This window comes from Hyperoodon ampullatus, assembly GCF_949752795.1.
Source record: "Hyperoodon ampullatus genome assembly, chromosome: X".
NCBI lineage: Eukaryota > Metazoa > Chordata > Mammalia > Artiodactyla > Ziphiidae > Hyperoodon > Hyperoodon ampullatus.
This window is the reverse complement of record NC_136913.1, coordinates 17,658,435-17,682,323: the sequence shown is the minus strand read 5'-3', so window position 1 is coordinate 17,682,323 and position 23,889 is coordinate 17,658,435. Positions and strand designations below refer to the sequence as shown.

Sequence of the window (23,889 nt, the reverse complement as noted above, 5' to 3'; positions counted from 1 at the left end):
TCATTTGGTCCCAAGTATGACTCAGGGTTAGGCTGGGTCCTTCAGGCTCCATGCCTTTGGCTGTTGAAAGGAAGTGGGAGGCTTCCAGGGTAGTTCTGGGACCTTTTCAAACTGAAGAGAGGAGGCTGCCTGCATGATGGGAGAAGAGGTATTTCTCTTTCTTTTTTCTTCTTTTTTTTTTCTTTTTTCTTTTAGAGATGGAATAAATTCTCTTAACTTGTATCTTATCTATACTGTTCTGTTAACAAGATTTGTGATAGGTTTGCGTTGGTAGGTTACAATGAAGTGTTTACCAGCGAGGACCCCCCACGGAGGGGGGCTGTGGATAGGCTAAGGAGCAACCTATAATGTGGAGGATTATTTTCTCAAGTCAAATGTTGCACTGGAACTATTTAGCTGTTTTAACCAGCCCCCCACTTTGGTTAATTCGGCCATTAATTTGTACAGATGTTTCCAATTTCTCTGTGTCTTGGGTTTTCATGTGCTCATACTGCAGAGAGTAATTTGGATGGGCAGTTTGCACAAGCAGTAACTGTTACCCCATGTCACCGAGATGTTTAGCAATTACAGATGTTTGTGCAGTAAACAAATCCAGCTTGCTCTTCAGGTTAGCTTAGGGGAGAAGAACACGTCCACGCAGAGTGAGCCAACTGTGGGGCATTTCACTCTTGGGGGGCATGGACATTGGAGTTTTCCTTGCGAATGGAGAAGCTGTGAGTAGTGACTTCTGGGTGCTGTTGAAGTGCTTTTTATTGAGTTAAAGATACTTGGCTAATTTTGCAGTCCTGGACATTGATATTCGTTTGCTTATATACAGAGTAAAGTAGAGAAACTAAATTATTTGATTTTTCTAAAAGCTTGCTAGTAATAGCTGCTCTGCTTTCTCTCTGTGAGTTGTTCATATTTGTCTACCTCAAAGCAGAAGTCTGTCATTTTCCAAACACAAAATAAAATTCCCTAAATAAACCACAGGGTAAGTAAAGCTTACAATGCGTCATATGTCTTCCACATTCCTGTTTCTTGTTGCAAAAAAAAATTTAAGGGGAGAGTTGATGGTATCTGTAAAATATATCTATGTCTTTTTCTGTTGCCTTTAACTTATAATATTTTCAAAATTTCAAAAAAAGGAAAATGGAATGACAGAAAGGAAACACATTGTTTTAACACATTATTTTAAGAGTAGGAGGACTTCTTGAAAGTTTTTTGAATGGTGTCTGTTGCTTGCCTAGAAGGGAACAGTTGGCTAAAATAAAAATATATTCCTCTGCAGTGGCTTGAGAGAATTTTCCTATTGAAAGATATCTGAAACTTGCTGATTGTTATTATTGCTGGGTGTCACTGATCTGAGTTCTGAAAAGTAAAACTCAGAGTTAAGTACTTATATGCAAAATTCAGATGGTGACTCTTCATTTGGGAAATGAGTGAAAGCTTGATGGAGTGTAAGTTGTGAAACGTGGGAGTCTTGGTAATGGCCTCTCTGGCTCCATCAGACTAGGGCCTGGAAATGGGGCAGGAAGGGTGGCCCCTGCAACCCTTAAAGTTAGTGACCTGTAAACTACATGTTGTACTGCTGAGTGCCCCCCAAACCCTTTGCTTGTTTGTTTCTCAAAGTGGAAATAGCTCTGTTACTTCTGACTACAGGAGCTCTTTGCAAAAATTATTATAATTATAAAAACTCAAAGTTAAAGAATATGAAGAAATAAATAGAAATTGCCCTTTTTTTTTTTTTTTTTTTTTTTTAGCTAATTGGGTCTCTCACTGTTGTGGCCTCTCCCGTTGCGGAGCACAGGCTCCGGACGCGCAGGCTCAGCGGCCATGGCTCACGGGCCCAGCCGCTCCACGGCATGTGGGATCTTCCCTTACCGGGGTACGAACCTGTGTCCCCTGCATCAGCAGGCGGACTCTCAACCACTGCGCCACCAGGGAAGCCCTGCCCTTTTTTTTTTAAACACCTTTATTGGAGTATAATTGCTTTACAATGGTGTGTTAGTTTCTGCTTTATAACAAAGTGAATCAGCTATATGTATACATATGTTCCCATATCTCCTCCCTCTTGCGTCTCCCTCCCTCCCACCCCCCCATCCCACCCCTCTAGGTGGTCACAAAGCACCGAGCTGATCTCCCTGTGCTATGCGGCTGCTTCCCACTAGCTATCTGTTTTATGTTTGGTAGTGTATATATGTCCATGCCACTCTCTCGCTTCGTCCCAGCTTACCCTTCCCCCTCCCTGTGTCCTCAACTCCATTCTCTACATCTACATCTTTATTCCTGTCCTGATCCAGGAATAATCGTAGTCAACATTTTCTATGTATCCTTCCAGACCTTTATCTGAGCCTGAATGTGCATGCAGTACACACCTCACTCTTCATACAATAATGAGGTCATATTAAATGTCACCTGTTTTTAAAACTTAACATATTATGGGTCCCCCTTTTCTGTCAGAGAGCTGTATGATCATTCATTGTCAAGATGCACCACCATTTATTGAACCAATCCCTGTGTGGTAACTATTTATGTTGCTTCCACAATTTTACTATTAAAAAGAACATTCTTATATATATATATTATTGTACCTTCCCTGATTATTTCCTCTGGCTGAATTTTCAAAAGAGGAGCTTCCAGGTTATAAGCTGACTTAATTCTGGTTGGCTTTGTTTTTAATGAAAATAACCCAAGTATATGATAAAAAATTCCAGCAGAACAAAACTAAGGCTTTCTCAATCCCACACTCAGCTTTACTTCCCAGTGGAAATCCCCATAAAAGCTTTCTGTCTACTCTTGTAGAAGTATAGAATCTTTTTATTGTGGTAAAATATATATAATATGATACCATTTTATTCCTTTTTCAACGTACAGTTCAATGGCATTAAATACATTCTCATCGTTATACAGCCATCATCACCATCCATCTCCAAAACTTTTCCGTCTTCCCAAACTGAAACTTTGTACTCATTAAATACTAACTCCCAATTCCCCCTCCCCTTAGCAGTTACCATTGTACTTTCTGTCTCTCCAAATGTGACTACTCATGAGAGTGGGGTCATAAAATATTTGTCCTTTTGTGGTTTATTTCATTTAGCATAATGTCTTCAAGGTTCATCCATGTTGTAGCATGTGTCACAATTTCCTTCCTTTTTAAGGCTGAATAGCACTCCATTGTGTGGATATATCACAATTTTTAAAATCATCCCTCCAGTGATAGACATTTAGGTTGTTTCCACCTTTTGACTACTGTGAATAATGCTACAATGAACACTGGCATACCAATACCTGCTTTCAGTTTTTTGGGGTATATCCCCAGGAGTGGAATCACTGGGTCATTTGGTAATTCTTTTTAATTTTGGGGGAACCGCCATACTGTTTTCCACAGTGGCTGCACCATTTTACATTCCTCCCAGCAATGCACAAGAGTTCCAGTTTCTCCACATGCTTGCCAACACTTGAGATTTTCTGTTTTTTGGGGTTTTTAAAATTATTTATCTATTTATTTATTTGCCTGAGCCAGGTCTTAGTTGCGGCACGTGGGATCTTCGTTGCCATGTGTGGGATCTGTAGCTGTGGCATGCGAACTCTTAGTTGTGGCATGTGGGATCTAGTTCCCTGACCAGGGATCAAACCCGGGACCCCTGCATTGGGAGCATGGAGTCTTAGCCACTGGGCCACCAGGGAAGTCCCTTTTTTCTTTTTTTAATAATAGCCATCCTAATGGGTGTGAAGTGGTATCTCATTGTGGTTGGAATTGGTGTTTAACATGTGTTCGTGTTGCCTATCACTAATAGGAAAGGATATTATTCTTCTCATCTTAGAATGAGGAGTTGAGGAAGAGGTCTTCTGTCTGAGAACCCCCGTGAACTAGCAGATCAGTTACACAATCCCAAGAGATTGCAAATTGTTTCAAGGAAGGACTAGTTCCCCCTGTTCCTGCAGCTCCTGGAGAAAAGATGAGTGGAGAGCCTTGGTGTTGCTTGGCCTCAGAGGTTTAAGGGTGACAGGACTGCGGCGTCTCACTTAGCCCCTCACAGGTTTATGGAGAGCGGATTCAAAACCATTGTTTTGAGAAAAGGTGAATTTCTCTTTTGAGCTATTTTAATTCTAAATGATAGTACTCGTTTCATCTTACGTTGTGGGGAAAGCCAGTTTTATGATTGATTTGCTCTCCTCACTTCTGCTCTGGAATTCCTTGGGGACAGGAAATGAAAGTCCTTCTTTTTTTTTTTTTTTCTTTGCGGTACGCAGGCCTCTCACTGTTGCGGCCTCTCCCGTTGCGGAGCACAGGCTCCGGACGCGCAGGCTCAGCGGCCATGGCTCATGGGCCCAGCCGCTCCGTGGCATGTGGGATCTTCCCAGACCGGGGCACGAACCCGTGTCCCCTGCATCGGCAGGCGGACTCTCAACCACTGCGCCACCAGGGAAGCCCGAAAGTCCTTCTTTTTGTACATTGTTTGCCGACATGTTCATTTGCTTCAATTGACGTTCTTCAGTGGGGTGGGCTGAGGTATCTGTAAGTATTTCATTGTGGCCCTCTTTTGTTCATGTATTAACAATTATTTCATAATATTTATAATCCTAGAGTTTGCAGATGCTTTTGACTCCTGAAATTTAAGGGTTTAAAATTTTCTGTGTGGCCGTTAAAATGATCATGCTTCAGTACCTAGCTTGTCTTTTTCTCTCAGAGATTCTCACTAGTTGTAAAATGATGTTCTATGCAACTAGAACAATGGGATGGATTAAGTTTAATGCTCTATGAAAGCTGGCAACTTTAAAACAAGCTATCCAGCTTACTTTGCATGGTGGCCTGTCTTTGCTTCCATTGACAGAATTTTGATCACAGAGATCATTCAGTTAGTCAGCAACCTGTTTTGTATTTTTCTGTGGCATCTGAGGCTATTTAAAAATTATGAGATGACAGCCTTATTCTCAACTCAGGCTCTTGATGTTGGAGGCCAGATCCTAAATAAATGTATACCCATAAATGCTCTAGAAACACATGGAAGCATAAGTACAATAACCCCTACTGACACCTCTAATAGAGATTTCTCTCTCTCTCAACTTGGGCTATAAAATGAACAATTTACAAATTAAGAGTTTTCCAGAATTGCCTTAAAAGCCACTTCTTCATCAAAAGGCTATCGTTAAGCCATTTCACAGATGGCCTGTGACTCAGGAGTGTCACCCCAATTAAACTCATCCTTGAACTTTTAGGAATAAAGTAGACAATGTTTGGAAAATTGAAGGCAGATATTTGGAGTCTCTATCATTCAGAAGCTATATTTCTGTTTTGCTCATTTAAGATGAAGAAGTTAGAAGTGGTAAAGATGGATTTACTGCCTCATTTTCTTTTTCTTCTTTCACTTGCTAAGCATTTTCACCTACCAGTGATTTTAATATGTTTTGCTCCATTTGTTTTGGTAGCATCTGCTCAGTCTGTTCTTTTTATTTTGATTTCTTAGTTGGGTTTCTCATTTTTTCCTTCACTAGAGGCAGCTTTTCTGAAACTTCTTGGGTACCTTTTCTAGACAATTAACAAAACTGATAATAAGAGAAGTAGTGATGTAAAATGTCAAGACTTTAAGATCCTAGAGTCGTCCAAAGTCGTCCTCTTGGTACAGCACTTAGCATTTACTGCATTGGGAGAGCTGGACACGTTTTCTGTCTTATATGTCTCAATTTTAGATTTAGTTTCTTTTGCTTCAAAGCCCAGTATCCCCTCTGCATTCAGGTGTTGTTAGAAGCAGAGAAAGTAGACTTGTTCATAATTTAGAATCCTGTTTTTTCAAGTGACATGAATACAGATACTGCTATTTTTGACTCAGAAGAGGCTGAAACATTACAAAGCTGGTAACTCTATGCCCATGCATGGAAGTAATCTGTCTAAGCGATGCATGTCACATTGTCGCTTTGCAGTATAGCGGTGAGCAGAGTGTAATTGATGGGTGACCTTACTGTGCTTACAGGCAAGGGTTATAGCATCTCTGACATTTTGGTGTAATTTTTGTATTCATTGCCTAAGAGCTCAAACAACTCCAGGTTTTTCTGACTAGAGCCTTCAGTCATAGGTCATTAGGCAGGAGAGGAGAAAAGCAGTCCAGATAAGAGATGACAAGAGGTCTTGAGAAACCAAAAGAGATATAGCCAGGTCAGGGTGGCATCACAGTTTCCAAGTACTAAAAGTGGTTTTATGGGGCCAGAGAGCAGTGTGTTCGTGGGTAGCCCAACCCTGACATTAGTCTAGAAATTCTATGTGAAACGAAGATCTAACATGGGTTGATCATCTTGTCATGAAACTGAATGACTAGAAAGAGGCAGGGGTACTCTAAGAGGCGATGACAGAGGCAGTGAATGAAGATGGTCAAGAAACTAGAACTCAGGTGATTGATCAGGAGTGTGGAACAGTGATGGTCACTGTGGCAAAGAGAGAAGGCTAAACAGAGTTGAGGAGGAGATGAAGAATTATGTTGGGGTTGATGGTTGACCGTTCTCTGGTCCCATTGATGGCTGAAAGAAGGGGAGCCCCCTTTAATTTGAGACATGATGCCAGCCTGGGAATAAGGGAGAAGTAGTCAATAGTGAGCACTGATAAATTCTTCCTTGTCCTGTGATGGGAAGGGTGTGGAAATCTTTCCCTGAAAGCCCCTGTAGATGGCCATCTGAAACCCACCTGTCTGAAATAGATTAAGTATAATAACTCAGGAGTAGGGAATGGGTTATAAACTCCAGAAGTACCATCACTGGTCTCTGTCTTCCTTCGTCACCATCTTCTGTGAATCTGTATTTTCCCTGTGCTGAGTCTATAGTGCATCTTTGTGGAAGGCACAAAGAGGAATTACTGCGCTCGGGAACTCAAACGTGGAGAGCACTGAAATGAACGTTCTCCATTGTAATAGAAAAGGGCAAGGGATTTCTCAAGACCAGAAAATGCATCAATTGGGATATTTTCTGTGCATATTGTCTTCCCCACGCCCCCATAAAAAACCAAAATATGCCTTTAGAAAATAACATATAACCACAAAAAGTGCCATTTAAGGAAACACATGATTAAAATAGGTGATTTCGTGTGTTTTGTTTTTTTGCGGTACGCGGGCCTCTCACTGTTGTGGCCTCTCCCGTTGTGGAGCACAGGCTCCGGACGCACAGGCTCAGCGGCCATGGCTCACGGGCCTAGCCGCTCCGCAGCATGTGGGATCCTCCTGGACCGGGGCACGAACCCACGTCCCCTGCACCGGCAGGCAGACTCTCAACCACTGCTCCACCAGGGAAGCCCGTGTTTTGTTTTTTAAATGAGGGTTTTCTCCCCCTCTATTTTGTGTGGTTTGGAGTCTTTGTATATGTTACAGAGAAAGGCAAAGAGAATGGGGGAATATTTCAGTACAGGAAAGGGAGACCATGCCAAGTGAGTAGTGAAAGACATACCATTTGTTCATATGGTGAAGATGTGCTTTGCCTATAACTCATCAGGCATCCTAAAGATAATTTATAGCCTTAAGAGAACCCTTTTTCCTCCAGACACTTGCTATGGAATTAAAGTTAGAATAAATGAATGAATGAATATAAATGGCAGCCAAGCACAGACTGAATTGAATTTTTGCTCCAACAGACCAGAAGTTATTCTACAAAAAGGTTCTTCTTAAAAGTGTACTTATTCAATCTGTCCACACCCCAAACTTGAATCCCATTAAAAATGTTTATTTTATTTATTTATTTGTTTATTTGTTTATTTATTTATGTCTGTGTTGGGTTTTCATTGCTCTCGCGGGCTTTCTCTTAGTTGCAGCGAGCGAGGGCCACTCCTTGTTGTGGTGCACAGGCTTCTCACTGCGGTGGCTTCTCTTGTTGCAGAGCACAGGCTCTAGGTGTGTGGGCTTCAGTAGTTGTGGCACATGGGCTCAGTAGTTGTGACGAGCGGGCTCTAGAGCGCAGGCTCAGTAGTTGTGGCGAGCAGGCTTAGTTACTCCGCGGCATGTGGGATCTTCCCGGACCTGGGCTCAAACCCGTGTCCCCTGCATTGGCAGGCAATTCTTAACCACTGTGCCACCAGGGAAGCCTTTGAATCCCATTTTAAAAAAAGGAGACGCAAGAGGGAAGAGATATGGGAACATATGTATATGTATAACTGAGTCACTTTGTTATAAAGCAGAAACTAACACACCATTGTAAAGCAATTATACTCCAATAAAGATGTTAGAAGAAAAAAAGCCCACATCACAAAGGGGATGAGAAAAAAAATGTCAGGCTTGATTTTTGAAAGGCAGCAAAATCAAAGTATGTTCACATTGTGGACCTCAAAATTTGGGGGGTCTGGTTCTCATCACACTTGGTTTTTCTCCCATTTGAGAAACTGTAATAATTCCTTTGGTTTGTGTTTAAAAGAGTTTTTGCTTGTGAAGAACTAGAGAACTGGTAGAAAACTGAGAACAGGTAAGCTGTGGACCCTGCACAGATAGGTCACACCCCTTAAACTAGTACTTCTTCAAATACTGGGAAATGCGGACTCACATAAAACAGTTACAAAGTAAATTCAACTCTTTTTTCAGTCCCCTTCACATGTATGAAGAGGAATTCGTGGGTTTAATTAGAGGAGCAGGAAATATATTTTTTGACTTTGAAAACATTTGATAAAATGACTCAGTACTTTCTTTGGAACAACATTAATTGAAAATGACTTTATATCATCCACTTAATCACTGAGGATATGAACTGATGAATAACTGTAAGTAAAGTGTGATGATAAATGACCGGGGATGCTCTATATATATGGGTGGTATCTTGTGAGTTACCATCATGACTCATTTTACATCTGATGTTCTTAACATCCTTACTATTGACTTGGAAAAGGAAATATAATGACACGCTAATGGAAGCTGCATGTGATTTCTAGTTAGGAGGTGTTGCAAATCAAGTCAGACCTGAAGAAAGGCATTAATAATGTGAAGAGGTGGGCCATCCTTTCCACCTATGTTAGTGTGTGCTATTTTCTTAAAACTTTGATTGTAAAAGTAATCACTGGTTTGTAGAAACACTGGAAAGTTGAAAAATATAAAAGAAAGTAAAAAGCACTATAATTGAATCACCCCGGGGCCTACACTGTTGACATTTTTTCATATTTACTTTCACTCCTTTTGCCATACATTTTTAACCGGTTGAGATCATACCACACGCATAATTTTTTTCGCACACATATTGTGTATTTTTTTCCACTCAGCATTATATATAATTTCCCATGTCATTACAAACTTTCAGTGGATATTTCTTTAGAAGGCTGTGGAATGTTCCGTTTTGAGGCTGTAGATACCTAGAGGATCTGGGAGATCTGGAATCTGGTGGTTGCATTGACTCCTGTCAACACTACGTTTAAATCTCCAATATTATAGCTGAGAACACGGCACTTTCTTGAAAACGTAAAGATAAAAATAATGTGGGAAAGCCGTTTTGCCTTGTGGGCTGTGTAGCAGTAAGCATTCCTCAAGGTTTGTTGAATTTAATGTACTACCTATAGGATCCAAACAGAATTCCACTTGTCCCTTCCTTGCTGGTATTGAAAGAAGCCTTTAAGAGCAGCCTCTGGCAGGAAGTCTTGGCCCCTTCCAGGTAGAGGCCTGTGAATCCAGCTTTTCACGTCTAAGTGTCTGTCAGTAATTTCCACTAGTGGCTTTAGAAATCTGTATCACGTGAGTTTATGGTCTCATTTGGCCCCGATTCCTGAACTGCCTGGGAGGAGTATCTGTTTGGCCAAGCAATTTAGGATTTCTTCATCCATTATTGAATGGATGCCGAGCTTTGTAAGAGATGGCGTGGGGTGATTTTCTGTGGTGGTGCGTTTGCTCCTGAGTATCAAAATGCTCAGTAAAAGGCTTTCTGTTCTCTGACAACAGGCCGTTTTCCCCAGACACACGCCTTGTTTTTTTTCCATCGTTAACAGTAGATAACAGTTTGGACGCGGCCAGAAGCAGTCGGCATGGGCTCATACTTGAGGGGCTTCTGGAACGGTCTTCCGGCCACTCACTGTTGGGTGCCACCTTAACCGAAGCTTTATTGACCTGAAAGCTCTGTGGGTTGTCGGCTCTGGGCCTTGTCGTTTCTCCTCTTTTCTTTGTTTGGTCTGCCTTGCCTCCTGAGCAGCGACTATATGGCGATGGCTGTTGCTTTTGTTCCTTGATCTTTTTTCAGAATGATCACTTTCCTCTGAGCCCGTCTCTGCTGTGCGACTGTCTTGTAAAAGTTGCTTCATGCTCTCCAGTCCCCAAGCAAAGGACTGACAGTTAACCTGCTGTTTTTAAAAGATGTTGTAATTGAAACAGTCATTCTTTGTAACTAGATTCATAAAGAGGCATTACGATGATTGTTTTTATTCGGTAAAATTCAATAACAGTAGTAACGGTTAGGTACTTTGTATACATTTTTTCCATTTAATCTTCCTAGCAAAATCTATGAGGTACCTATTATCTCCATTTCAGGCAAGGAAACTGAGGTCTAGAGAGGTTAAGTAACTTGCCCAGGATCACATAGCTGGTAAGTCTGATCTTAGAGGGGAATTCCTACTCAATACTAATTCCCTCTTACCACCAGATGCTGTCGTGAAAGAGGAAACAGGTTGATGTGTTCCATTGTTATATCACTCGTGCCTAGAAAATGCATTGCACACAGTACGTTCCCCATAAATCTAAATGTTTTGGTTGAATGTTGAATTTATTGTTTGTTTTTTTTTTTTTTTTTTTTTTTTTTTTTTTTTGTGGTACGCGGGCCTCTCACTGTTGTGGCCTCTCCCGTTGCGGAGCACAGGCTCCGGATGCACAGGCTCAGCAGCCATGGCTCACGGGCCCAGCCGCTCCGCGGCATATGGGATCCTCCCAGACCGGGGCACGAACCCGTATCCCCTGCATCGGCAGGCGGACTCTCAACCACTGCGCCACCAGGGAGGCCCGAATTTATTGTTGACTGCAGTAAATTATGAATATTGAGTACCTCTAGTGTGCAAGGCACATCAAAGAACACAGAGATCACCAAGACACTGCCCTTGCCCTCCTGCAGCATTTAAAGTCCCCGTCAGTGAAACAGACACATACGTAAGTAGCCATAATCACAAGGCAGAGGGTGGTGAGTGCTGTTCTCGAGATTCAAAGCAAGTTCGGAGTGGGGGGAGGTGAGAGAGAATTCCAGCAGTTGGCATCTAGGATATTTTTATGGAAGGCACACAATTTGGGTTCACCCCTCATTGTTAAATGTCTTAGTAACTAGTCATTGAAGTACCTTGAGTTCAATTTGATCTCTTTTTGAGAATCTCCATTCTTGGAGCACCTTGGGGTCATCTTTCTAAGTATTCCACTGGACGTCTAGAAGATGTAAGTAATGTGTACCTGACCTCTGAGTGTACTTTGGAAGTCCCTGTTTTGCATAAGTACGTGATGTGAGCTTGTTCTTTATAATAAAAATAAAATATAAAGATAATATCATTGAGTCTTTAACCTTTGATGCTGTTTTCTCTTCCGTTCTTCTATAAAACTGGGGAGTCCAGATGATTCAAAAAAAGGAATAAGTGGGGCTTCCCTGGTGGCGCAGTGGTTGAGAGTCCGCCTGCCGATGCAGGGGACACGGGTTCGTGCCCAGGTCTGGGAAGATCCCACATGCCGCGGAGCGGCTGGGCCCGTGAGCCATGGCCGTTGAGCCTGCGCGTCCGCAGCCTGTGCTCCGCAACAGGAGAGGCCACAACAGTGAGAGGCCCACATACCGCAAAAAAAAAAAAAAAAAAAAAAAGGAATAAGTGTTATTCTTTGGGAGTCTGTGGAACAATTGATGAAAGTAAAGAATGAGTCATACAGGATTAAAGCCAGAGCTATTTAGCATTAGCCAGATTTAGAGATTGTCTTTATGGACTCAGTAGGTTATCTTTCCTAGAAGTGTAAGGAGTGTTTCCCGTAAGACTGAGGTGAGTTTCTGGACAAAGATGGGTTTGTTCTCTAACTCACCTCATTACATGCTTTCTGCACCCCCTGATTATTTTGTGGTTGAATATGAAATAGCAGGATATCAGAGCCTCGTGAGCAATTTTTTGCCATTTTAGTCAATATTCCTACATAAAGAGAGGCTTGTAGGGAAAGAGGAGTATACCCTAAGCCTTTTTAAAAATTGTGGTAAGATATACATAACATAAAATTTACCATTTTAACCATTGTTCAGTGTACAATTCAGTGACATTAAATACGCTCACGTTGTTACGCAACCATCACCACCATCTGTCTCTAGAACCCCTCTCATCTTGTAAAACTGGAACTCTGTACCCAACAACTTCCCATTCCTCCTGCCCCAGCCCCCGACAGTCACTATTCTACTTTGTGTCTCTGTGATTTCTACTACTCTGGGTGTCTCATATGGGAGGAATCATATAGTATTGCCCTTTTGTGACTGGCTTATTTCACTTAGTGTAATGTCCTCAGGGTTCATCCATGCTGTATACTATGTGTCCGAATTTCCTTCTTTTTTAAGGCTGGATAATATTCCATTGTATGCCCTAGCCTTTTAAGTAGCAATTTTACTTGAAAACCAAGCAACAAAGCATTGCTCCAAGTATTACCTCTTTTCTGTTTGAAACTGTTTCATTTCCTTTCCTTACTCTGAAGGAGAGAAAAGCTTCTCTGGAAATTTCTTTTGGGGGAAAGAAATTTCCCATTTTTGTCTCTAGCTTAAGACATTTTTGGAGACATATTTGACTAAACTGTTTACTTGAAATTTGTCAGATTAGAAAGATGCTTTTTCGTATATGTCCAGAGCTTCTTATGTGCCTCTGTTTTAAAAAAAAATGTTTTTGTTTTCAAATGGTAGATTGATTGGTGCTTTAACAGTAAGCTAACTGTTCAAAACTATCACAGGCCTACTATTTTTTCACTAATGTCACCACACCAGCATCAGCGACCTCAGAAACACATCCACTGTGATTCTTCTCATTAGCACAGATTTTCCATGATGCTTCCCTGAGCCTGTTTAGCTCTTTTGCCTGTCTGGTCAGGGTCTAAACTTAATGTTCTTTGTACACCATTGGCACTCAATACCTCTGTAGAATACATATATGTTGACTCAAGAACATAACAGAGTTTGAATATTTTTCCATCTATATTCACACCAATTCACAGTCACTGATTTATCCCTGTCGTGATTGTGGAATATGGACAGGTTGGCAGTCTACGTGTTTCTCCAGCCTCTCTTCCGCATCTTTAGTTTCACTGCCTCAGTTGGCTCATTGCATCAACCTCCTAATTAATTATCTCCTTGATTTTCACATGCCCTTTCCTTTCTTCTTTATTCCTCCCAATGCCACCAGATCATTGGTCTTAAAGTCACAAATGTGATCATGCCACACCTCTGCTAACTACCAGTTGCCTTTAAGATAAAGCGCAAACGGTAACATTGGCTTCCATTTACCTTGCTGGCCTCCTGGCCCAAGCAGCTCTTCCTCCTTTCACCCCACCTACAAGATCCCCCCTTCCATTGGCCCCGTTCTGTGCTGCGAAGCCCCCATTCCCTGCTTACATTCTCACCTTCGCTCCTGCTTTTCTTTAGCTCAAATACTCTCTCTACCATTTCCTACCTGGCAAATTCCTACTAATTCTTCAGAATTTAACTCAAGCTGCATCATTGCTGTGAGGCTTATTTCCCCACGTAGACTTGTTAATGGCTCCTTTTTTCTTTTCTATGCACACTTTTATTGTAGTGTTTATCCCTTGGACTGTGATGCTTTGTTAATTAATCTGTCTCCACTGCTAAATTTTGAAGTCATTTGAGATCCAGGACTCCACCTATCTCATCTTTGTATATGCAACTTCCAGCATAGATCATGGCTCATGGTAGTTCTAGAAAAGAATGCTGAATAAATGAATGAGTGAGTGAGTGAAAGAAAGGAAGGAAGGAGGGAAGGGAAGAAGGAAGGGAGGGAGGGACGGAGGAAGAGTGGTTGAGGCAAGCCTTCACTTTAAGTGCAGAAAGGAAAACTGAATAAACGTGGCTTTGCCCTCAAGTATCTCATACACAGAAAAATGTCATGATCAAATGTGGGCTGCATGTCAGTAGAAAACATTTAGCTAGCTGGACTTTGGTTGCACCTTAAAGGTGAGATGGGATTCAAATATACTGCAGGAGAAGGTGCCATCCCAGGTAAGGGGAATAGCCTGGACTGTGTTGGGATTGAGTAAGTCAAAATATTGTAGAGCTGGAAAGGATCTTTGTATGTTAATTGAATTCATACAACTACTTTATTAGAAAATTAGGACTTGGTCCGTGTATGTACAGCCAGTTTCATGTTAAAGCACTGGATGAACAGAACTCAAACTGGCCCCATGATATTCCCTGCACCCATACCATCCTTCTCTCTTCCTTACCCACACTCTTCTTAAATTCTCCAAATGCATCTAAAAGGAAAGCATTATTAATCAAAAGATAAAACTAATCCTCTGGTAGAAGAAAGGCTTGAGATTTCCTTTTATCTGTCGTGACAGCAGAAAATAGTCTTTTGAAAGCGTACTGGCGAACTGTGTTTTGCCGAAGTAGTATATGAAATGGAAATTTACTCTGGCTTGTTTATCCTCTGTGAATAAGATGATCCGACAACAAAATAGCATGCAGGCTCCTCTCTTGGGAACAGTGGGGGGAAAATAGAAACAGCATTTTCATATACTGTCAGATGTTTGGAGAGCTGCCTCCTATGATTTTAATGTTGTCTGAATGTACATCCTCCACCTCATTGAGCACTTCAGTAGGTTTTTACTCCTCCTTCAGCCCTGCATTTCCCCAGCACAAGTGGAAGCCCCTGCTACACCTTCAAAAAGTTATTTTGCTTTGACAAAGAGAAAATACTATTCCTCCTGTGAATGCATGCGTTGGATGGTTCTTTCCAGCTTTTTAGGACATGGTCTCCTGAGGTATTCAAAAAGCAAACAAATGAACCAAATGATCAGATCCTGGCAGAAGTTAAAGTGCGTGGTAAATTCTAGAAATTGGCTTAAGTTCTTAGGTACATCTTTCTACTGAGGCACATGTGTCAGAGAGAGCGTCATGTGTGTTTAATATACAAATATAAAACAGACTTCATATATACATGTTCAGTAAAATGATAGATACTAAAGTATCTATTGGACAGATAGAAAGAGTAAACCCTAGAAGATCTAATGGAAGCATCTAAGATGGAAATAGGTGTCTTATAGTCAAAGTTGGCTATTCATCTTAAGAGCACAAGAGAAAGATGCCAGCCATTGAGAGATCTGCCAAGTTGCAGCAATCGGAAGTAAACCCTCGAATGTCTTCAGGGCTTTGGGAATTACATGAATAGCCATTGAGAAGCAGTATATATTCTGAGTGTTGTGAAATAGATATGGTAAGGGGTGATGGTGGAGGGTGATTAAAAGTTGAGTCTACAGGAGAGCTAATGAAGTGGCTTGAATTGGAGAATAGGATCCTTGCCTAGAAAACTGTGGAAATAGTTCCTGTGTTAGTAACAAAGTCCACAGGCTGGGGTCAAAGAGGAAGGGATGAAACTGAAAGCAGGGACTGGCTGGTGGGTTTGATATGGGAAGGTGCAGTAAGAGGGTAGTCAAAGGTGGGTTCCACATTGTGAGTCTAGGAGCCAGAGAGGACGAGCCAAGAGAATTTAGGAAGCGGAAGTGGTGACCTTCACCCACCTCTTCTGTAGACTGCTTGTTCTCGTGATGTGTCAATAGGTGTCATAAGAAGTAGGATTTCTGTGTGCAGATAAGTTTAGAAAACACTGAGAAAATGTTAAGGATAAAATTAATCTGTAACTGCAGGACTTCTCAGAGCCTTTAATATGCTATTATGCAAGGATTAGACCAAGCATCCTGTGTTTCCCAAATTTACCAGATTGTGGCATTAGGTGTTTTGGTATTTAGTTGGTTGGTTGGTGGAACATCTTGGGAGTGTGTGTGTGTGTGTGTGTGTGTGTGTGTGTGTGTGTGTGTGTGTGTGTATGTACACACATACCTGGATGATAATGACCCCTCCAAGTGAGGGTCCTTTGATCATAATAGGAACCTGAGAAAATGTGAGGGAGCAGGCTACAGAGAGTATTTGGACATCATAGGCAGACAGAGGTCCACCAGAAACATGACTGAGATTGGATTCTTCTTTATGGCAACCAATAATTAATCAGAGGTCAGGGTCATGTGCATGAGAACAGGGGAGTAAGGCAGGGGCCATAGAGGAAGACATCCTGGACAATGTGCTGTCACCAGAGATCAGGCTGGAAGAGCTGATACATGACAGTGACAAACAGTGGGGCTCCAAGAGGAGTCTGGTTTGTCAAGGAGGACAGCTCCCTTCATTTACCTGTTGTGATGTGGTAGGATGCTCATGGTAGGGCAAAGGGTCAGGGGATGGTGCCCCCACATTCCTGGCTCCACTCAACAAACACTTCCTAACCCTTCACTTTGTGGAGATAAGAGAATAATTAACATCTAGGTCCTGCCCTCAAGGAGTGCACTGTTTCTGAAGAGAAAGGAGGAGAAAAGCCGTTAAACTTCTAAGTGGAATACAGCTAACAAATACTTCTAAAGCAGCTGTGAATCTGGCAAGGTCTTTAACTCTGGTTGGGCAAGGAGGTTTAATGTAACTTGAATTATCACTAACATTTCAAGACAACCAGGGAAATAAACACTATATGAATAACTGTAAGTCTTAAGCCCAACTTCACAATCAGAAGACAACTTTTTACATTTTATCTTTTCTTATAGCCAAGTTTAAAGGAGACTTACTTATATGAAGCATGCCCCTTTGGAGATGTCAGGATTAACACAGTGGTATGTGAGGTATTGCAGAGGTAACCTCTGTCGGTAGAATGGAGCTACAAATATATTTTTTCTTTCACTGGACCATGCATTTGATTTTTAGAATTTGGAGTTGTATTTTACTCTGGCATATCTTCTGTCAATAGCAAGTCGTTTAAGCTGGGCCAACCAAAGGCGGGTGAATTGACAATTGCTAATGTAAATTTCCCAGCGAGTAGAAAAGCCTTCCATTACAAGTGCGCAGGCACTCCATTGTATGGACACTGTTTTGTACTAGTTCTCTTCTGGCTCAGACAGGAGCTGGCTTAGATAAGGGGCTCCTGCCCTGCTCGTACCGCTCCCTGCTGAGCACCAAGCAGACTTTTCCTAATACCATCAGTCCTAGATGTTCATGAAAGGAGCGTGTAAGAATAAATATAAAAAGTTGGCAGTGAGTTTTAATAGCAGTTTGTATAGCTCTCTTATTTGTGGTGGAAAAGGAAAGCTGAAAGGTTGTGGATATGGTCATGTACAGTTACTGTCTTGTTTCTCTTCTCATCGCTCTCTCCCGTAGCCTGTATCTCTCTGTTTCCTGTATATTGACCGGGATTTGGGATAACCATGCTGAGTGCCTGGGCACCCCTCAGAACACCACTCTGGAGAACGCAGCAAATTGCTGTTTCAGTGTGTGCAGTGATGTTCAGCATCCTCTTGCCTTTACATCTGCTTCGCTGTCTCACTTCGAACGGGTATTTAACAAATCTGTACTGAACAGAAAGGGAAGGTACTGTCAGATACTAATGTAGTCAAAGTCGTGCCTTCAAAGAGCCATCCTTTATCTTGTATTTTACCAGCTTTTTGAAAGTCATGTCTTGTGTTTGGCTTTGTGTAAGCACTTGAGTGATGTCTCCGTATAGCTTCTCAGAAGATCACCCGCTTCTAGAATAGGCGTCAGAAAGCCTGGTCTACCAACAGGGGGGCTTCACCAACTGCTAGGATGCAAGGAGCTCTCTCACTCCTCCCCCTACCCAGCAAAGCTGGTTGCCTTTGTGATTTCAGAGTTTTCTGTACTATTTTTGGAGAAGAGACTTTCAGAGATAGGATGTAAACTTTCTTCTCCTTAGCATTGTCCTATAACTGGAAACTTTTTTACACTCAAAGGAGCTTGCATCTGAATTAGAATAAAGTCAGAGGAGTGATTTTGCACTTGGTTTGAGCAGGATCCTGGTCTCACACTCCAGCAGTTGCGAAGAGAAACAGATATATGAGTCATTAGGGAACTAGATTCCACTGGAGTCCAATCCAGTGATTGTCTTTCCTACAAGCATTAGTTTCTTCATTTTGGCACAGAAAAGAAAAAAAATTACTAGCTCTACTAACTGAAATCATATGTGGGTTATCTGTCCTGAGGCTGTGTTATCAGATCTTACAGAGCTAGGAGTATATATGATGCCCCTACTGTCCACAAAACTCCCCAAAACTTTACTTAGTACTTTTGTCAAGAGAGCTAACAGCAGAGGGACTTCTGGTCTTACATATTCAAAGGGAAGAATTTTTTGAATTATTAATTTTTAAAAATCAGGTTTTAAATGGAGATTAGGGTGTGACAGGAGAGACAAAAGTTGACACTAACTTGGTGATTACTGTGTGTTGAAGTGGTTTGATAGTAATAGTCTGTAGAGCTTTCAGCTCCATAGATTTCATACATACATTTCATCCATTTCAGCTCCATATGTACATCCACTCCCGGATCAAGCAGCAGCCTCTGAGTTGGGGGGCAGTCAGAGCAGAGTATTGTGGATGTGGGTCCTAGGAAGTCTTTAGCCACAGCATGGAGTAGAACAGGACATGTTGGGTTGAGCTATGGAACAGAGCCCAAGAGTCCCTTCATCGAAGGCATGCGGTAAAACGGGCCTGTTTGCAGATCTCTTAGGAGGTGAAAGAGCTGTGTCCTGAGCAGCATCAACACAGCCCCTAAGTGTGTGGCCCGTGCTTGTCCTGGATAGCACCTTCTTTGTGACACCCAGGAAGGCAGGAACTCTGAGCTCTGCCAAGGAAGCCACAAGTGGACATCCCGAATGCTCTCCCGTAGCCTCTGCAAGCCTAGCATCCTTCTTTACTGCCTGCAGGGTGGATGAGAGATGCATGGATGTGATTCCCCAATTGGTCCGTCCATGTAGGCCTGCACTGTGGCTGACCTTCAGCTACGTAGGACCTGTGTGCGTACTGGAACTTGGCATAGCTCTCGTGATGCATGCCCTTTAAAAGCTGGGGTTTCGGTTCACATTTAGCCCAATGGACCAAACATGTTTTCAGAGGTAGGGGAAGCTGGAAGCCTGGTGAGAACGCAGTAATTCACTACCTTTGTCTTTGTTCTTATATTTAGAGGAAGGGCAAGGGATAGAGCTTCTCAAATGGGGTGTTTGGAAAGGGGTTGGGTGTTTGGAAAGGGGTGGGGCATTTGGGGTGGATGCAGTGAGGAAGGGGCACTACAGGCTATTAGTGGGCAGAAGCAAGTGTTGCTAACTGTCCTTTAGTGTGTGAGAGTCTTCTCCAGTGAAGAAATGTCCCGCCCCAAATGCCAGTAAAGGGAAGCGCCACAGAGGAGCCGCAGGGCTTGGCTGTCCCTGAAGGTCAACACCGTCATGGGGATCTGCCCACTCGGCCTTCACGGTAGGCTGAGCCCAGAGAGGCTAGGTACAGTCTTCCATTTTTGGTTCAAAGCGGTCTTACCATCCTTTCCTCCATCTGTCCATCCATCCATGCATGCATTCATCCTTCCAGTACTCCTTCAGTGAAGGGTCTCATGGCCACCTCTGCCCCCCTCCTTCTCCCTCAGTGATACTGTCACATTGTCTGCTCTACTAAACTTCATTGCCTCTCTGAACCGACTCATTCAGTAGCAATGACAAGTTCTTATGCCAGTGAGAATAGAGAAGGGGGAAGGCATTTAGTGGCAGCAGGTAGAGAAGAGAGGAAGAAGAGTGAAAAAGATGTTTTATAATTTGTCTGGGCATGAGAATAGGCGCCCGAGTTGTTCATCTCAGAGAAGGGATTTGGTTAATGCTAATGGAATCCCTCCTACATCTAGGTTGGTGGTTCTCAAACTTGAACGTACACCAGGATCCCCTGGAGGGTGTGTTCAGACAGAAGCCACTGGGCACCATCCCCAGAGTTTCTGATTGAGACAGGCTGGGGCGGGGCCTGGGAATTTGACTTCCTAGCAAAGTTCCCAGGTGAGGCTAGTGCCGCAGGTCTGGGAACCATACTTCTCTAGGTCTGGGTCCTAGAGAAGAGAGAGACACCTGAACAACTCTCATCTCTGGGACGCCTGGAAGACCAGGCTGAGAAGGGAGGAACTGGCCTTACTCTAGACCTTCCTCAAGGTCCATGAGGAAGAAGAAAGGAGTTAAGGTCTAGCATCCCCAGAAGATGAGTGCAATATCAGCTTCCCCCCCGCCCCGATGCTGGGATCCATGCAGAGACCAGTGTGCTGTATTTTCTGAAATAGCAAGAAAAAAATAATAGAATAAGCTTTGCTTTCTTATGTCTTTCTGCTCAGAAGTAAGTATATTTAGCTGGTGGCCTTTCTTGATGTCTGTTAGCTTGGACGCACTGGTAAACCAGGACATCAGAGATGGAGGGCAACACTTCCTTTTGTTACCAAGTAAGGGTAACAAATACACAACCTGTGAAAGTTTCTCTAAAGGAAGGCATCTGGCTTAAGGCCCAAACCATTGGATGTCTGATTTTTTTTTCAGGAATGGAAGCAAAGTCAGGATTGGACACAGTTCTTACCGCTGTATTTTCCTGATTTCCTCTCTCTACTGTCAGCAATAACTAAAGGATTAATCGTTTTTGTTTTCTTCTTCCTAATATGTTAACAGCAGCGATGCTTTATTCTGGTCCACAAAAGGGAAAAACAGAGAGTGAGGGAGATGCTGTTGGAAGTGTGAGCAGGAATGCGAATGACACTGAGTACATCTGTTTTTACTGTCAATTCCTGATTTTTCAAGATGATTCTAAGAACAGTTTTTCATCAAATGTGACCTTATGGCCAAATAACAACAAGCTTTTTTCCTCCTTGATGATTCCTCGGAATCACACAGGGTAATTAGCTTGAGTATTTAGTGGCGGTTGAGGAGCAGCATAGTATTTTGGGTTTCATTTTTTATCCAATATAGAAAGCCCTGCAGCACTAAATAAAAATGTCACCGTGTAAAATGTAAAGGCTTTCTGTCACAAATGTTTTTAAAAATTCCCTAAGGGCTGAGGATTAGATTTATCTTACACTCTTTCTGTGATTTATTCATATTTAATGTTAGTTTCAACATTTGAAGCATGAAGAACTTTTTCAAATTAAAAACTGTGGTGAATCAGTCGTATTTGAAGAAAAATTCTACCGTGCCAGTATGTCAATTATGCAGTTCATTCCCCTTCATGTGTTCAAGGAGCAGATATGTTTGGTTTTCCCAGTGGCCGAAATTCTCACTGGGGAAACTCCTCATTGTTGGGGAGATTCATGCAGCTGCTTGGTTCTGAGAGCTGTTTCCCTGGTATCAGTCAACGTTTTCCTCGGGCGTTAATCACCATCACACAAACGTGATGGCCAAGGACAGGAGTGGGGACAGACCTCACCTTTGGAACCATCATTTTGCTGCTCGTCTCGTTTTTCATTTTTGTTGCTTTGAGCCGCTGAGTTGCCTGTGTTTGGGGGAATATCTTTAGTTAGAGACAATATCCAGTCTTTTCTGTGGATGGTTCATAAATAATGGATGATAATAGAATTAGTTATGAATGAAAGGAAGAAAATGAACTCAAAACAGACTCTTTTTTTTTAACTACTAAATAGATGCCTCGGGTCTGCAGCATTGGCCTTTTTCAAAGCCCTGGAGGGTTAAAAGGCTGGTGGGAAGGAAGGGAGCTGCCGGCCCTGCTTGTTCCATCTTTGGAGCAAGTTGGCTTTTAGATGGCTAGAAGGAGACACGACAAGGCACAGTTGCCCTGGACACTCGGACTTCTGCCTGTCCTTCCACCTGCCCATCATCGGCCTGGCCTTCTATCCTTCCATCCCGTCCTTCTTTCTGTCTTTTTGTGCCTTCCCTCTTCCTGCCCTTCCTTCCAAGCTGCAGACACTTTGAACACCTTCTCTGGGCCATAGATTGAGTCAGCTTCTCATAAACTGAGGGGAAATGTCCCTGTTTTCTCTGCTGAAAGTAATCAACCTTCTAATAAGAACCAAGGAAGAGGGCTTTCCTGGTGGCGCAGTGGTTGAGAGTCCGCCTGCCGATGCAGGGGACATGGGTTTGTGCCCCGGTCCGGGAAGGTCCCACATGCCGTGGAGCGGCTGGGCCCGTGAGCCATGGCCGCTGAGCCTGCGTGTCCGGGGCCTGTGCTCCGCAACGGGAGAGGCCACAACAGTGAGAGGCCCGCGTACTGCAAAAAAAAAAAAAAAAAAAAAAAAGAACCAAGGAAGAATGGGAGTAAGAGATATGGAGTGCCTACAAGGATAAAGACTTTTTAACTTGGTTTTCCTACCTATCTGTCACTGAGGTCCAGGCCTAATGGAAGAATGGCAGCCAATACACAGAGCAATACCAAAACTTAAGTATGAGGTTTTTAGGACCAGTTGGGAGCATTTCGTCATCATGATCTTGATCTTTTTTATTCCTTTGCTTGATGGAGAGAATTATCTTGATGAGTAAAGATCATCTTTTTTCCCCTCAGACTATTGGCAAGAAGTTACCTCCGACTGCAGCAACTCCAGACTCGTCAAAAACAGAAATGGACAGCAGGACAAAGGGTGAGTTTCCTTGTGTATCTGTTTTATGTTTGAAAGCAGTGAAGGGTTTTATAATCATTGAAACGCTTTTGAAAAATCCTTACGTAATCTTAATGGCTTTTTTAAAGCACATGAGGAAAAATGCACACAAATATGTTTCATTAGGCTCTACCAGTAGGACGGGCACAAGTTCCTCGATGGAACAAGATGCTTTTTTAAAAAAAAATAAATTTATTTATTTGTTTGTTTATTTATGGCTGCGTTGCTGCGCGTGGGCTTTCTTTAGTTGCAGCGAGCGGGGGCTACTCTTCATTGCGGTGCGCGGGCTTCTCGTTGCAGTGGCTTCTCTTGTTGCGGAGCACGGGCTCTACGTGCACAGGCTTCGGTAGTTGTGGCTCACAGGCTCTAGAGCACAGGCTCAGTAGTTGTGGCACATGGGCTTCGTTGCTCCATGGCATGTGGGATCTTCCTGGTCCAGGGCTCGGACCCGTGTCTCCTACATTGGCAGGCGGGTTCTTAACCACTGCGCCACCAAGGAAGTCCAAGATGCTTTCTTGCCATTTGTTTCTCACCCACGTGCAGAGCCAGGGCTTATCCATGTATACCCAGAGCAGTTTGCATAGTTCACGAGGCAGGAAGATTCTAGATGATGGCAACTCAAGCAGTTTAGGGATTCATAGGCCTTCAAATCAGAGAGGCTTTATCTTTTAGCCTAACCACTCAACAGACACTCCCAAATCTTGACTTTCCTGCCACTCTCCTCAGCACATCTCTACTTGAATTCTTGTAGTTACAGATGTCTTTCTTCTGTTGAGCTGGATATGCTCTTCCTGTAATTTTTACCCATGGGTTCTAGTCTCTGGGTCTATATTGATATTAGCCCATTTTTCTCCTAACAGTCCTTTAAGTATTTGAGGACAGTTGTCTCCCCCAAAGCTTCCCACAGGTCAGTATTCCCCATTCTAGAGTAGCCAGATAATACAGAATGCCCAGTTACATTTGAATTTCAGATCAACAATGAATAATTTTTTTGTTTTTAGTATGTCCTATGCAATATTGGCTGTTTATCTGACATTCAGATGTAACTGGGCATCCTGTGTTTGTATTTGCTAAATCTGGCAACTCTCCAATTCCTTTAGTCATTCTTCCAATAACTGGAACGTTACTGAACGTGCTCTAGTCAGAAATAAGTGCTTCAGTTCCTTCTAGGGATTTTAACTTTTTTTTTCCAGCTTCAGATTTCCTTATGAGGATAATGTGGACAGACTACTAATCTAGTTTGGAAAGCCAAAGGTTGAGAGAAGATATTTCATACATATATAATTAGGACTAATATAAGAGCAAGCA

The 23,889-nt window shown here is 42.6% G+C and overlaps 1 protein-coding gene across 6 annotated transcripts in view; it reads left to right on the top strand.

Annotated features, from left to right (window-relative positions):
- Positions 1–23,889, top strand: part of SH3KBP1 (SH3 domain containing kinase binding protein 1) — a gene marked incomplete at its 5' end in the record, with an annotated part of 262,811 nt that overhangs the window by 133,437 nt on the left and 105,485 nt on the right. For all 6 annotated transcript variants that reach the window (XM_079726907.1, XM_079726911.1, XM_079726910.1 and 3 more), the window contains one exon: positions 22,488–22,563. In XM_079726907.1, coding sequence (XP_079583033.1) covers positions 22,488–22,563 — 76 coding nt within the window. The remainder of the gene's footprint in view (positions 1–22,487; positions 22,564–23,889) is intronic.